Below are 16,409 nucleotides of genomic sequence, written 5' to 3'. Positions count from 1 at the left end.
TTATGGCGACCGTATCAATGAGAGACTTCCCAGTCATCCACAGCCCTGCTCAGGTCTTGCAAACTCAGGGCAACCCTGGCTTCCTTGGTTGAATCAATTCATCCTCTTTTCACACTGCCTTCCAGTTATCTCAGCATCATAGTCTGTGCCAGTGAGTCAGGCCGTTTTACAATAAGTCCAAAGTGCAATAACCAGTTTAGTCGTGTTGGTTTACAGAGGGAATTTAGGCTTGATTTCTTCTTGGACACATGTATGTGCCTTTTTGTTCATCTGCAGTATCTGCAAAACTCTCTTCTAGCACTGCATTTCAAATGTGTTGATTCTCTTCCTATCTGCTTTCATCACTGTCCAGCTTTCATAACCATACATAAAGATTGGAAATACATTGCCACTGAAATACATGGTGATTTCAGTATTCAGTGATATACCTTTTGTTGTTGCCATTAACTGCCTTTGAGTCAACCTTGTTTCATGGTGACCCTGTGGATGAGACATCTCCAAGCCCCGTTGTCCTCCACTCTGCTCAGGTTCATACAATCATAGAATCATAGAGTTGGAAGAGATCCCAAGGGCCATCCAGTCCAACCCCATTCTGCCATGCAGATCTCAAAATCAAAGCATAGGTTCTTGCAGGCTCAGGGCCATGGCCTCCCCAATCGAACTCATCCATCTGGCATGTGGTCTTCCTCTCTTTCTACTACCCTCAACCTTTCCTAGCATTATACTCTTCCCTAGTGAATCCTGCCTTTTCATGGTATGGCCAAAGTGCAACAGCCTCAGTTTGATCATCTTGGCTTCCAGGTTTGATCTGTTCTAGGACCCACTTGTTTGTCTTTTTGGCCATCCATGGTATCCTCAGCACTCTTCTCCAGCATCACATCTCAAATGAGTCTATTTGCTTTTCATCTGCTTTCATCGCTGTCCAGCTCTCACATCCGTACATCGTGATGGGGAATACTATTGCTTGGACAGTCTTAACTTTAGTGTTAAGTAAATCTTAAATTAAATTAATAAATTAATCTTAAATTAAGTAAATCTTCCATCTGGAAGGGGAGAGAGGCAGGCTGGCTCCAACTGCCTTCCTCGAAGAGGACCAGCCCTCCCTTCAGCTACCATCTGGAAGGGGAGAGAGGCAGGCTAGCTCCACCAGGCCTGCCTGGAAGAAGCAGAGCCCTCCCTCCGGTCCATCTGCCTTGGTCCAGGCCTCAGATGGAGAGAAGAATGCTGGACCTGATCCCCTGCCCCCTCACCATTCCCTTCTCCTTTTGTGTCGTGTCTTTTAGATTGTAAGCCTGCGGGCAGGGAACTGTCTGGTTAAAAATAATAATAAATGTAATCTGCCCTGAGAGCCATTAGGGCTGAAGGGCGGGATATAAATACCTAAATAATAATAATAATAATAAAAAGTAATATATCTTTACATTTCAGGAACTTGTCTAGTTCTTTTACAGCCGCTCTTCCCAGTCCTAGTCTTCTTCTGATTTCTTGACTGAAATCTCCATTCTGTTCAATGATTGATACAAGGTTTGGGAACTCTTCTGCTATTTCAATTTCTTCATCATCTAGATTGAATGCATATAATGTTTCCATAGTCGTTGTTTTTCTTTTCTTTATGTTCGGCATTAAGCCTGCCTTGGCACTTTCCTCTTTGACTTTCTTTCATTATTGTTCCAAGCCTTTGTTGTTTTCTGCTAGTAGTATGGTGTTTTCTGCATATTTTAAATTTTTGACACAATTTACATTTAATTTTATCATATTATACAATTCTAGTTCAGCTGAAATTTGGTGCTGGAGAAGAGTTCTGCAGAACACCCCCCCACACACACACACACACACAAAAGGACCAGTATAAATGAGTCTTAGATCAAATCAAGCCTGAATTTTCCCTGGAAACCAAAATGACTAAGCTGAGATCATTGTACATGTATCATGAGAAGGCATGACTCAATGAAAAGACAGTGATATTTGGCAAGGCAGAAGACAGTCGGAAAAGAGGAAGATTACATTATAGATATAGATAAACTGGAGCGTGTCCAAAGGAGGGCGACAAAAATGGTGAAGGGTCTGGAAACCATGCCCTATGAGGAACGACTTAGGGAGCTGGGGATGTTTAGCCTGGAGAAAAGAAGGTTAAGAGGTGATATGATAGCCCTGTTTAAATATTTGAAAGGATGTCATATTGAGGAGGGAGCAAGCTTGTTTTCTGCTGCTCCAGAGAACAGGACCGGGAACAATGGATGCAAGCTACAGGAAAAGAGATTCCACCTGAACATTAGGAGGAACTTCCTGACAGTAAGGGCTGTTCGGCAGTGGAATGCACTTCCTCGGAAGGTGATAGAGTCTCCTTCCTTGGAGGTCTTTAAACAGAGGCTGGATGGCCATCTGTCAGGGATGCTTTGATTTGGATTTCCTGCATGGCAGGGGGTTGGACTGGATGGCCCTAGTGGTCTCTTCCAACTCTACGATTCTATGATTCTATGATTCTAAGAAAACCACAGCCCTGAGGTTGCAGGAGCTGCACTGGGTGAATTGATAGCAGGGTGTCTTGGAGGTCTCTCATTCAGAGGGTCACTGTGAGCTGATGTTGACTTGAAATCCATTTGCAACAACAGTCCTTGTCTGTACATTTTTGCCTGTTGTATCATCTTAGTTTCCCGTCGGGGCTGCCCACCTTCCTTCTGTCAGATAGGAATGGATGCCAAGTCAGAAAACTGAACAAGAGCTCAAGGAAGTTAATGGTATTACCTGGGGTACATCTACACTGTAGAAATAATTCAGTTTGACACCACTTTAAATGCTGTAGCTCCATCCTATGGAATCCTGGGATTTGTCTCTTTACAAAATGTTTAGCCTTCTCTGCTAAAGAATGCTGGTGTCTCTCAAAACTACAAATCCTGGGATTCTGTAGGATGGAGCCATGGTAGTTAAAGGTATGTCAAATTGCATACTCTTTTTACAGTCTGGATGCAACCCTGATGGTAACACTTCACACACACACACACACACACACACACACACACACACACACACACACCAGACCACTTAAGTTGGAAGGCCTCTTGCTAGATTCAGGCTTTGGGGCAACTGTTCTTCACACAAACCAAGATCGGCTGAGTTTTTGCCTTGTTCCCACCTGAATCCTTACTACTGTCTCTCCTTATCCCCACACTTCACTCTTTTGCCCAGTAAGCAAAGTAATGCTCCAGTAGATTTCACAGATGTGGCTCCTCTCATTCAGTGCAGTTTCTTAATTGCTCTTTCCTACTCAGGCATTGGAAATACAAACTTTGCAGCCTCCAGTATCCTCTGTAGTAGGATATGAGAGGATAGGGAGTCCATATTCAAATGTAGTGGCATTCCCATTTCTTTGAGCGCATTCCATAGCTTTTCACAATCTATGCAATCAACTATAAGTCGATCTCATGTATAAATCAAGTACAGGCTTTGGGGCCAAAATTATGGACTGGGACCCATGGATAAATCGAAGGTAAAATGTAGGGACATGTAACAAAGGATATAAAGGACGAAGCAAAGGAGACTGATGCCAAAGACTTTACAAAATTAGGGCTGGCATAACTGTTTGCGCTCACCCTAAAGGCTGGCATGGATAGAAACTAGAGTAAATGGTGGCTGTGCAATATGTGGGGGGAAGTGACAAGGAGCAGAAGGGGCTATGAAAATGCACACATGTCAAAAAGGATGAAAAGGCAAAGCAAAGTATGACAGTCTCAACCATCTTGGCTTCCAGGGAGAGTTCAGGCTTGACCTGTTCAAGGACCAATTTATTTGTCTTCTTGGCCATTCATAGTATCCTCAGCACTTTTCTCCAGCACCACATCTCAAATAAGTTGAATTTCTTTCTCTTTGCTTTCTTCACTGTCCATCTCTCACATCTGTAAATGGTGATGGGAAATACAATGGCTTGGACGACCCTAACTTTGGTGTTCGGAGTTATATCTTTGCACTTTAGTATCTTATCCGGTTCTTTCCTAGCTGTCCTTCCCAATCCTAGGGCCCAAACAGACAGGCCAAAATAAAGCTGCTTTGGGTCACTTTGGAGGTATGCTATTTAAATGACACATGCATCTTAAGAGGCCAGAAGCTGCGCTCCAGTCCTTAGCATTGGAAAATGGCTTTGGTGCAGCTTACAGCCTCTTAGGACACATACATCATTTAAACAGCATACCTCCAAAGTGACCCAAAGCAGCTTTATTTTGGCCTATCTGCTTGGCCCCTCAGTCTTACTTTGATTTCTTGACTGCAGTCTGGGTTCTGATCTATGTTTGATCTAATATCGCTCAACATCTTCAAGAAGAGGCTGGACAATTCCCTGCTTCTTGGGATGCTTTTGCTGGAGATCCTGCATTGAGCATGGGGTTGGATGGCGCATGAGCCCCCTTCCAACTGTAGGACTCTACGATCCAATGAGGTGGTCTTTTGGTGGTCTCTCCGTTACCAAACCCTTCACCTTCCTGGTGCCTTTGTCATTCATGCTCTTTAACATTTACATGAAACCACTGGGAGAGATCATCCGGAGGCATGGGTCGCGGGGTTATCAGTACACTGATGACACCCAAATAGTCTTCTCTATGTCTCCGACTGATTCAGTGACCAAGGATGGCATCTCTCCTCTCGTTGCCTGTCTGGAGTCGGTAATGGGCTGGATGAGGGAAAACAGACTCAGCCTGAATCCAGAGAAAACGGAAGTATTCGTGATAGGTTCCCCTGGCCCGGGGATGGCGGTGGTTCCACCTGTCCTAAACGGGATCACGCTTCCCATGAAGGACTCAGTATGCAGTCTGGGGGTGCTCCTTGACTCGTCGCTCCACCTTACATCTCAGGTGGATGCGATGGTCAGGAGCACCTATTATCAGCTTCGGCTGATACGCCAGCTGCGTCCCTACCTGGGCCGGAGGGACCTTGAAACGGTGGTACACGCTCTGGTAACCTCTCGTTTGGATTTCTGCAATGCGCTCTACATGGGGCAACCCTTGTACCATACCCGGAAGCTGCAATTGGTGCAGAATATGGCGGCAAGACTGGTCACTAATACACCTAGAACCAGCCACATAACACCGGTCCTCAAAGACCTTCAATGGCTGCCTATTCGCTTCCGGGCGCAATACAAGGTGTTGGTTATTACCTATAAAGCCCTAAATGGCTTGGGCCCAGGGTACTTGGAGGACTGCCTCTCTCCGTACAGTCCGCCCCGCACACTCAGATCAACCGGGAAGCAACTGTTAAGAGTTCCGGAGGTCAGATTAGCTACTACCACCAGGAGGGCCTTTTCTCCCTTGGCCCCCATCCTCTGGAACTCGCTTCCCGACGAGCTCCGCTCGGCCACCTCACTGAACCAATTTAAGAAGGGGTTAAAAACACACCTTTTTGAAAAGGCATACCCCTAACGCTTGACTCTTGACTCCCGACTCCTGATGTGCTCCCCCCCTCGTCAGCATTGTCGAGCTGGCATGAGATATGGTTTTATTGTGGTTTTATTGTTGTAATTGGTTTGATGTCTTGCATTGGATGGTTTTTATATTGTATATGTACATGTTGTTAACCGCTTTGATTTTTAGAAAAGCGGTATATAAATACATTTTTTATTTTTATTATTTATTTTATTCATACCCTGGGATGCCTGACACTCCCCGGTCGGCTTTCTTGGCCGCTGTCTCCTTAAACCTTGCAAGCTGCGTCACAGGTGACTAATTGCCAGCGTCGTGGGTGACTGCTGGGCCTCCCTCTGATGTATGGGTGTTATATTAAGGGCGGAAAGGTGCTAAATGAGCCCTCTTTGTTTTACATAAATTAGCTCAAAAGTCATGAATCAATGCCACCCCTGCTTACACTTCTGCCCAAAGTTTGTTTAACAAGTTGCTGTTGGGTTTTGTATTGTTTTCTTTTAACCAAGGCAAGCAGGAATAAGCATTGGCTGTGATGTGCGGTTGTGTGTTTGTGCCTGGGAAGGTTTTACACACAAGCCAGTTCATCGCTGCCAGGAGGGAGGCCAGCGGGGCATCTGCCTTGAGAATCTCCACTATGAGAGGCCTTTTCCCAATATAAAACCCAGATTCTTCTTGGACGTGTCCCAAGAAAGGAAAGGCTGCATGCCCCGGAGGGGGGCACGGCACAAGGCTGCGACTGAGTGTTGTTGTGTGTATTGCAGGAGGTGTGTGTATCTTGCTCTTTCCCCAAAGATTGGAGCTTCAAGGAGCATTTGGAAACCCAAAGCTTGCTTTTTCAGCTTGTAATGAAACCTCAAACCCACACTGGGATCAGAGGGGCCAGTTCCCAAATCAAGCCTATTTTGGCCACCCAGGGCTCCCTTGACAAGAGCCCAACAGCCTTCCTTTCCTCAACCTCTAAAGATTTGTTTTTATTCATTAAAATACTTAGATCCCTCCCTTGACACAAGGGCTCCGGGTGGCATCGAAGTAAAATTCAATTATAGCAGTTGCAAACCATTCCAAAGAACATGCAAACTGTCCTTTAAATGCACAAAAGACATATTAAGCATATTAACAAGTTAAAAAACAGTAGGCAAGAGGATCTTTTAGCACCTTTGAGACTGACAGCGTTGGTGTCAAAGATGCTGCAAGATCCCTTTGCTTACTAATATTCCAGACTAATATGGCTATGTTTTAAAACTTAAAAACAGGGTAAAAAGATTGAAGCACTTTGAATCAATACAAGTATTTCAGATATGCAAAAGCATATTAAATATTAAGTACAAAATAGAATTGAAAAGGAAAAAGAGTTTATTTTTTATTTTTTTAATTGAAGACATATACATTTACATTATATTGTACTTGAATACAGAGACTGTTAAACCTATAAGACATTAGACAAATAATACAACACTAACTAAATAATGTGATATAAACCTACCATTCTACTTCTAACTTATATCTTCTATAATAATTGTAAAGTTTGTTCAATCTACCCTAAATTTAACTATAATTTTAAGTTCAAGCTAGTCCTCAGGTCCCTCCCAGGGTTTCCTTTATTTGATTTGATTTTATGTTTCCCTCTCATTTTCTTAACCTTTCTTAAGACTTTCTAGATCATTCATTCCTGTTCATTACTAACTCTCCCTTTCTTTACATCCAGCTGCTGATTAACCACTACCTCTCTTTGTCTTTCCCCGTCTTGAAAAGGAAAGAGGGTTTAAAAGTGTGTGTGTAAACGTTTGGAAGAGCCAATGTGGTGCAGTGGTTTGATGCTGGAGACAAGGGTTCGAATCCCTGTTCAGCCATGGAAACCCACTGGGTGACCTTGAGCAAGTCACATTCTCTCAGTTTCAAATGCAGGCAAAGGCAAACCCCCTCTAAACAAGTCTTGGCAAGAAAATCCTGTGGTAGGTCCACATTAGGTCACCATAAGATGGAAATGACTTGACGTTGTTTCACTTTGGAGTGAACCAGTTAGGCTTCAGACTAGAGTCCAAATCCAGTCCTGGCTCCTGTCAGGCCTCCTTTCTCTTTCAAGTCCTGACGTCTGGAAACTTGCTTGTGCTTTGATAACAAATTCTGAGTGCCACACTGTATTTACAGTTTGTACAGTGCCTTCCCAGAATTATTCCCATTTTGCAGAAGTCTGGTTTTTGTAATACCTTTGTACAGTTCACAGCACCACTTTATGGCAAGGCTCAGAATTACAATCCAAATCACATTCCCTGAAAATAGCGGGGTGTGTGTGTGTGTGTGTGTGTGTGTGTGTGTGTGTGGCATGTCCTTTCTCTCCCCCCCCCCTTTTCCATCTTTGTCATATTAAAAACTCCCATTTTTAAAATCCAGGCTTGACAGTGTAGTATTGCTCAACTGAGGATAATAAAATCTGTGCGCTTCCAATACTTTACAGTGGGTTCTTGGTGTCCACTATCTCACTCATTATTCCATTTTCATTCCAGGAAAAAATAAAACCAAAATTAAGTTGCAGGAAGGTTTGCACCTGCCCTTTTTCCTGCTAACATTTAAAATGTCCCGGTTTCTCTCTGCCTCCCTCTTTCCCACTTTGTTCCATTGCTGCAAATGGAGTTCAAAGTGTTTGCACTCAGTTAACTCAGCAGAGGGATTCAGATTCAGGCAAAAGCAAAGGGCTACCGCTTCTCCTGCCTTGTTTGCTCTTCCCCGTTCCTCCCCACCTGTCCTGGATTTCCTCTGTGAAATGGTGGAAAGTATGTTTTCCCCTCCAAATTTCTCACACAGGGCACAATACTCTAAAGGGTTAAGGATTTTGGAGCAGGGAGGAATGTTTGCATTAAGCTAAAGCAGTAGTAGTCATTTGGGCAGAGCTTCTTTTCCATCTGCGTCCTTTTGAAATCGAGGATGGAAGTGATATCATGTCACTTTCTGTTGCATTTTGAAGGAGAAATGAAAGGAAAATAAGAAATTTGAGCAAGTGGGGGCTTCTGAGCAGGTTTCAGATCATTGGGAAAGGGTTTTTGCTTGTTTGCATGCATTTGGGGAGATTTTCATTATTTTTTTGATTGCAGCATTTTTTTAAAAAGAGGGGGATGATTAGGTGAGTTTTGGGGACTGTAGAGGACTTCAAAACTGGGGTGCATTGCACTGGACTAAGGCAAGGGTGAGGAAACCATGGGCCAATGTGTTCCCTCAACTCCACTTTTGTGACCTCCAGAACATTTCCGTCATTACCACCACTCCAGGACTTTCAACCTACACCCAAACAAGGCAGTTTTGCTTCCACGCAAACACCCAAACCAAAACTAAAACTGAATGTGACATCACTCTGGTTCTTGTTCTGGAAACTCCTGTGACTCAAAAGGGGTGCATGGAGGTCAAACCCAAGTCTCTTGCTACCCCAGTGGGCCATCCCAGTGTCAGAAGCAGGACAGCATTCGTCAGAGTAGATTGAAGTCACCAGATAAATTGAAGATTTAGGATAATGCATTCCAAAAAAGGTAACTTCTCCAAGCTCAGGGGTTGGATGAAACAGTTGACAAACAAGCAAGGTTTGACTGCCACACCTCAGGAAAGGCAATGTTTTAAAGGATGCAAGGCAGTTCCATCACAAAAAAGTGGCATCCTCCAGATGTGTTGGACTGCAACTTCCAGAATCCCCCTGCCAGCCAAGCCAGACATTGGAGCCCAACACATCTGCCCAGTGCCTAGTTGGGAACAGCTGCTTTAGGAATCTGAAGAAGAATTTAAAGGAAGCTGGAACACTGTGATCTTTTCAGATTTCCTTTTTAAGAAGGCCATTTTTGGATGTCAGAAGCCAAAGAAGAAACAAGTCCTCATGTGCTAATTGATGGCTAAATATTATTTTTTTAAAATGTTTTAGATTATTCTTTTTAAAAAAAAGGCCTAGTGCCTTTCAGTCTTCCTTTTACGGAGAGGCCTTCTACAGGGCTACATATTAAATCTATCCATAGCAGAAATTTCTGGAGTTAGCCACAAAAAAAACCTTTCTCCATATAACTGGACTATTAAATAATAAAAAGGGCAAATTTCTGCTACTGATAGATAGTCAAAATAATCAGGATAACCCAAAACCTATGTAAAGAATACAATTAAACCATCACTAAGCACATGAAGACTTGTTTCTTCTTTTGCTGGTGGATCCTAGACATAAAGTAGTCTCTTGGCATCTGCTGGGGTTTGGTTCCAGATCCCTCTGTGGATACCAAAATCCATGGATGCGCAAGTCTCACTAAATACAATATTGTGAAATGGTAGCCTTTATATCAAATGGCAAAATCAAGGTGTGCTTTTTGGAATTTGTGTATTTTATGAATATTTTCAAACCATAGATGCTTGAATCCGTGGAGAAAGACTCCGTGGATACGGAGGCCTGACTGTACTTTCCAGTATTGGTGTGTCATTTTGGATGTCAACCCTTTCCTTCTCTTTTCCTCCCATTTTTCCAGGGAAGCCGCTGCAAATCAAACCCCGGCTGTGACCCATCGTCACTTTTGTCAGCGGAAAGTTTGCCTGCCCAGCCGCTGAACCCTCGGCCAAGCGTCTCTCAGGGATTTTGGAAGCCCTCCTGCCAAAACTACCTCAGGAAGATGCCACACGGAGTTGGCGGTGGGGGGGAATACATGGGCGCATCTTGCTGGTTCCTTTTGCTCAGTGCAATTTGGTTGTTTTTCCAGGAGAAATGAGCTGTCTGCCCGAGGACCCACCACCGCCAGCCCAGTCTCTACCCAGAAGGAAGGAGGGCAGCATTGTAGTTTTGCTATCAAAATAAAGGTTTTCATGTCAGGAGTTTCTGGAGCTCTTCATTCAGCTCAAGATGACTGGTCTCCCATTTTTGGGGCTCTTTTGGAAATAAATGGCCACCCTGATTTGAGCCCTTTTGCTGAGTTTATGTTGGCCTCACTAGGCAAAGCATTGGGGTTGTGGAGATTTGGATTATGGGTCGGAACTGAGCCAAGGGATAGTGGTTTTATCCAGAGAAAGAATTTGTGTGTAGAAACCCCAGAATTGTAATTTCTCCTTCACTGTTTTTCACTTAGGTCTTAGCTGTGGATGTAAAACTTCATAAATGTCATCCCTCAGCAAACATTTTTACTGTTTTTCTTGTCACTGTGAGCATGCCCTTGAAAACAACGCCAACTATTCAGAGTTCGGTGGAGAAGAAAACCACAACCAGATGAAGTTTTTCTGCAGAAAATGGCATTCTTCTCTGCAGCAGGATTGTTTTCTGTAGAGAAAATCCATGTTTCCTGTGCAGAAAATGTTTTCTGACCAAAAAAGACCCATTTCTACTTGCTCTTACAGAGAAGTACCAAACTGCAGCAGTTCTTCATCACAGACAGTTCTCCTCTTTCCCGTCCGTTGATCAAATGTCTGTCCCTGCTCTAGGCATATCCTGGCACAGCCTGCTACTCTTATGGAGCCATGGACAGAATCTCCAAATGTAATGCCCCATCATCTTAAACACATGAGTTTATCAGACAAGGGGAATTGGAAGTATAATCCAATGGCAATCTGAACGCAATCATGGGGTTTAACGTTATGGCGTGATAACCCACTACACACAAATTCGGGCAATGGGAAGTCAGTCCGAATGCAATCATGTGGTTTCACGTTATTGCGTGATAGACTGCCACAAGCAAATTTGGGCAATGGCATGCTATTTTCAGGCAATGAGGACCCAGTTCGAATGCAATGCGCATTCACGTAATTGCATGAACCTAGCGACTTTAAGTGAATGTGTTTTGGCCCCACTTTCTTTTCATTCGAATTTAAGAGAAATTCCTCCTGTTTGATAAACTCCAGAGATGTGAAAGATTGTCAGGTTTGTCACTCATATTCATGGCATGGGAACGTTCGGGGGGGGGGACTAAAACACCCAGAATCCCCCCAGCCAGCCAGCTGGGAGTTGGAGTCCCTGACCCCCAAATGGTTCCAGTTTAGCTCTGCTCAGATCCTATAAAATATCACCATGTGAAGCTTGGATTCCTTGTGCAGTAAAACTGGAGTTTTATTTCTGGCAGTGAGCTTTGCCTAAGGAGACAAAAGCAGCCTTCATTGACAAGGTACTGAATTTAAAAGCCATTGTTTTTGGCAGTGGATCAAATCTGGAGAAGCTTCTCTTGACTCTTGATTGAGAGGCTGGATGGCCATCTGTCAGGGATGCTTTGATTTGGATTTCCTGCATGGCAGGGGGTTGGACTGGATGGCCCTAGTGGTCTCTTCCAACTCTACGATTCTATGATTCTATGACTCCCTTTAAGGAAAAGTTAAAATAATAATCATAATCTCAAAACTGTAGAGGCATGGGAGTAAACAACTGCAACAACAAAATGTTTTCCTTTTTCATTCTAAGAAGAGACTTGGGGACAGGGAAGGGCCCTTAAATTTTTTACAATGTTGGTTAAGGTCATATTTGGGGTTCAAAAGGCTTTGTAAGCTAGTCTTATTGCTTGCTATAATTACACAGATGCAAAACCAAACGCTTCATAGAATCATAGAATCGTAGAGTTGGAAAAGACCACTAGGGCCATCCAGTCCAACCCCCTGCCATGCAGGAAATCCAAATCAAAGCATCCCTGACAGATGGCCATCCAGCCTCTGTTTAAAGACCTCCAAGGAAGGAGACTCTATCACCTTCCGAGGAAGTGCATTCCACTGCCGAACAGCCCTTACTGTCAGGAAGTTCCTCCTAATGTTCAGGTGGAATCTCTTTTCCTGTAGCTTGCATCCATTGTTCCGGGTCCTGTTCTCTGGAGCAGCAGAAAACAAGCTTGCTCCCTCCTCAATATGACATCCTTTCAAATATTTAAACAGGGCTATCATATCACCTCTTAACCTTCTTTTCTCCATGCTAAACATCCCCAGCTCCCTAAGTCGTTCCTCATAGGGCATGGTTTCCAGACCCTTCACCATTTTTGTCGCCCTCCTTTGGACACGCTCCAGTTTCTCAATGTCCTTTCTGAATTGTGGTGCCCAGAACTGGACACAATATTCTAGGTGGGGCCTGACCAAAGCAGAATACAGTGGCACTATTACTTCTCTTGATCTAGACACTATACTTCTATTGATGCAGCCTAAAATAGCATTGGCCTTTTTAGCTGCCGCATCACACTGTTCACTCATGTTCAACTTGTGGTCCACTTGGACTCCTAGATCCCTTTCACACGTAGTTTCATTCAGCCAGGTGTCACCCATCCTATATCTGTGCATTTTATTTTTCCGCCCTAAGTGCAATACCTTACATTTCTCTGTGTTGAATTTCATTTTGTTAGCTTTGGCCCAGCTTTCTAGTTTATTCAGGTCATTTTGAATCTTGATCCTGTCCTCTGGGGTATTAGCTATTCCTCCTAATTTGGTGTCATCTGCAAATTTGATAAGTATGCTCCCAATTCTGTCATCCAGGTCATTGATAAAGATGTTGAATAGCACTGGGCCCAGGACAGAGCCCTGTGGGACCCCACTGGTCACTTCTCTCCAGGATGAAAAGGAGCCATTGTTGAGCACCCTTTGGGTTCGGCCGGTCAACCAATTACAGATCCATTTAACAGTTCCTTTGTCTAGCCCACATTTTACAAGCTTGTTTGCAAGAATGTCATGGGAAACCTTGTCAAAGGCCTTAGTGAAATCAAGATATACTATATCCACAGCATTCCCTTCATCTACCAAGCTGGTAATTTTGTCAAAGAAAGAGATTAGATTTGTCTGGCATGACTTGTTTCTCTGAAACCCATGTTGACTTTTTGTGATTATGGCATTGCCTTCTAGATGTTCACAAACTCTCTGTTTAATGATCTGCTCCAGAATCTTTCCTAGAACTGATGTCAGACTAACTGGACGATAATTGTTGGGATCCTCTTTTTTCCCCTTTTTGAAGATGGGGACAACGTTTGCCCTCCTCCAGTCAGCTGGGATCTCTCCTGTTCTCCAGGAGTTTTCAAATATGATTGCCAATGGCTCCGATATTACTTTTGCCAGTTCTTTTAATACCCTTGGATGGAGTTCATCTGGTCCTGGAGACTTAAATTCATTTAGATTAACAAGGTGTTCCTCTACTATCTCTTTACTTATTCTGTGCTGAAATTCCCCTATTCTGTCCTCTGCTCCATTATCCTCAGGTTGAGCACCCTTTGCCTTTTCTGAGAAGACTGAGGCAAAGAAGGTGTTGAGTAATTCTGCCTTTTCTCTGTCTTCTGTTAGCATTTTGCCATCTTCTCCACGCAGTGACCCTACCGTTTCCATCTTTTTCCTCTTGCTGCGGACATATCCAAAAAAGCCCTTTTTATTGTTCTTAAATAAATAAATAAATAAAAATAAAACATATTATTGTTCTTAACCTCTCTAGGAAGCCTGAGTTCATTCTGCGCTTTAGCTTTTCTGACTTTACCCCTACACATGCCTGCTATTTCTTTGAATTCCTTTTTTGTGATTTCCCCCTTTTTCCATTTCTTATACATGTTCCCTTTCAAACTTTGCTCAGTTGAAAGTTCTTTAGTCATCCATCCTGGTTTCTTGAGACACCTCCCGTTTTTCTTTCTCACTGGAACTGTTTGAAATTGTGCCTTCAGTATCTCCCTTTTGAGAAAGTCCCATCCGTCCTGAACTCCTTTATCTTTTAGTATTTCTGACCATGGAATCGCCCTCAATACTTCTCTAAGTTTACTGAAATCCGCTCTCCTAAAGTCTAGGATGCGTGTCTGACTTTGCCTGGCTTCTCCTTTCCACTGTTTCTATAGAGACATGTTGTAAAGCGGGCATATCTTTATAATTCAGGTCTACACTGTGAGAAAGTTTTAAATTCTCACTAGATTCTCAGTTTTTTATTAACCGGTCATCAAATCAGAGAGGAAAAGTCATGTTTTCCTTTACATGTTTTCATGTGACACATACCCTCATCATCACCATTCCACAGTTTATCCCTCCAGACACATTGAACTGAACCCCCATTATCCCCAGTCAGCATTGTCCAGTAAGGGATGTTCGACAGTGGATCACACTCCTTCCTCAGAGAGTGATGGAGTCTCCCTCCTTAGAACCATAGAATCCTAGAGTTGGAAGAGACCTCAAGGGCCATCCAGTCCAAACCCCTTTGGAGGTCTTTAAACAGAGGCTGGAAGGCCATCTGTCAGGGGTGCATTGATTGAGAGTTCCTGCATGGCAGGAGAGGGTTGGACTGGATGGCCATTATGGTCTCTTCCAACTCTAGGATTCTATGGTCCTTGCAGTCCCTTCCAACTCTTTTAAGATTCTCTGGATCAAGACTAGAGCAATCTTGTTTTCTGCTGCTCCAGAGACTTGGATGCAAACCAATGGCTTCACGTTACAAGAAAAGAGATTGCCCTGAAACATTAGGAAGAATTTCTTGACTGTAAGAGCTGTTTGACAGTGAAATGGACTGCCTCAGGGTAGTGGACTCTCTTTCTTTAGAGGTCTTTAAACAGAGGTTGGATGGGCATTCCTCAGGAATGCCATAGTTCATAGAATCCTAGAGTTGGAAGAGACCCCAAGGGCCATCCAGCCCAACCCCATTCTGCCATGCAGGAACTCTCAATCAATGCATCCCAGCATGGCAGGAGGATGAATTAGCTGGCCCTTGGGGTTCGTTCTGCAATTCTGTAACGTAGCTCTTCATGTAGTAAAAGTTGTGCCATCCCAGGGCTTCCTATCTCCTCTGGGCTTGGCGCGTGGGTCACTTTGGCAACCTAGGACTTGAACTGGCACACTTTTAGTAAGAAACTCCTGTCCACCAACCAGCCACGCAAACTCACAAACACACAGCCCTGCCTCCTCTCTCCTGGCTGGGGAATGAGTCTGGTTCATCCCCACCGAGCCAGAAGCTAATAAAAGATTGATTGGGAGAAGAGCCGCAATCTGCTGCACTCGGCACTTCCATTCCCAGCGCCTTTGGCTTCCAGGGGATGGAGGGAGCAGAGCAGCCGGGGGGTTGTTATAGTCGACCCCCATTTGGATTGGGCTGCTTTTATTTCCCCTCTCCGTTGCTTGATCTCGGTGATTTAGCGTCCTGTCGGCCCACATTCCCACAAGGGCCCAGGAGTGCTGGCCAGGCAGCTCTGCAAGCAAGGGCAGGCGCAAACTTTCCTGCAGGCTCTACAACTTCCTCCCAGGCCTGTTTTTGATTCCAGATAATTGGAATAATGAGAGAAACCAAACAGACTTGGAGCGCGCAGCCTCTGGCATTTCACAAAACTGGGACGCGTGAGGCCAATCCATCAGATTGTGGTCAAGAAGGTCAAAGTTAGGAATGAGGAAGGATGGACAAGCTAGGTTGCTTTTGCCTGGGCTTCCTGGGAAGGGCAAGATCCTGCTCCCTCCTCTCCTCTCCCCTCTGCAGAGTTGAGTGCAAGCAACTTTTGCATTCAGAACTCGGCTTGCAGTAATGGAAGCAAACCATTGCAGTAATGGAAGATGGGAGACCACCAATGGATACCAGGTACAGTGGGCTATATTTCAGAGGAAGGAGCTGGAAAATCCACCTCTGAGTATTCCTTGTTAAGGAAACCCTGTGCATACACACATACACACAATATACAGAATAGTACCCCAAAGGCAACAGATCCTGTCTGATCTCTTAAGTTAAGCAGGTTCAGACCTGAACAGTCCTTGGATGGGAGACCACCAACAAATGGCTAGCTCCTGTAGGCTACTTTTCATAGGATTCCTTGCCTAAGAAAACTCTGTGAAATTCATGGGGTCCCCATAGGTTGACCAGTGACCTGAAGGCACACTCATAATATACAGAATAGGTCCTAAATACCCTGAAGGCAAAAGATCCTGCCTGATCTTGGAAGTTAAGCATGTTCAGCACTGGATAGCATTTAGATGGGAGGCCGCCAGCAAATGCCAGGTGCTATAAGTTATTTTTCATAGGATTCAATGCCTAAGAAAACCCCGTGAATTTCATGGCATTGCCACAAGTTGACAGGTGACTTGAAGGCACATACAAAC

The 16,409-nt window shown here is 44.1% G+C and overlaps 1 protein-coding gene across 1 annotated transcript in view; it reads left to right on the top strand.

Annotated features, from left to right (window-relative positions):
- Window positions 1-10,508, top strand: part of ZC3H3 (zinc finger CCCH-type containing 3) — a 321,156-nt gene extending 310,648 nt beyond the window's left edge. The window contains exon 12 of the mRNA XM_089518124.1: window positions 9,893-10,508. Within this exon, the coding sequence (XP_089374250.1) occupies window positions 9,893-9,924 (32 nt within the window). The 3' untranslated portion in view covers window positions 9,925-10,508. The remainder of the gene's footprint in view (window positions 1-9,892) is intronic.
- The last annotated feature ends 5,901 nt before the right edge of the window (window positions 10,509-16,409 follow it).

This window comes from Sceloporus occidentalis, unplaced genomic scaffold, assembly GCF_023333645.1.
Source record: "Sceloporus occidentalis isolate IW3139 unplaced genomic scaffold, rSceOcc1.0.p SCAF_3, whole genome shotgun sequence".
Lineage (NCBI taxonomy): Eukaryota > Metazoa > Chordata > Lepidosauria > Squamata > Phrynosomatidae > Sceloporus > Sceloporus occidentalis.
Note: the sequence above shows the minus strand (reverse complement) of the source record. Positions and strands in the feature narration are given on the sequence as shown.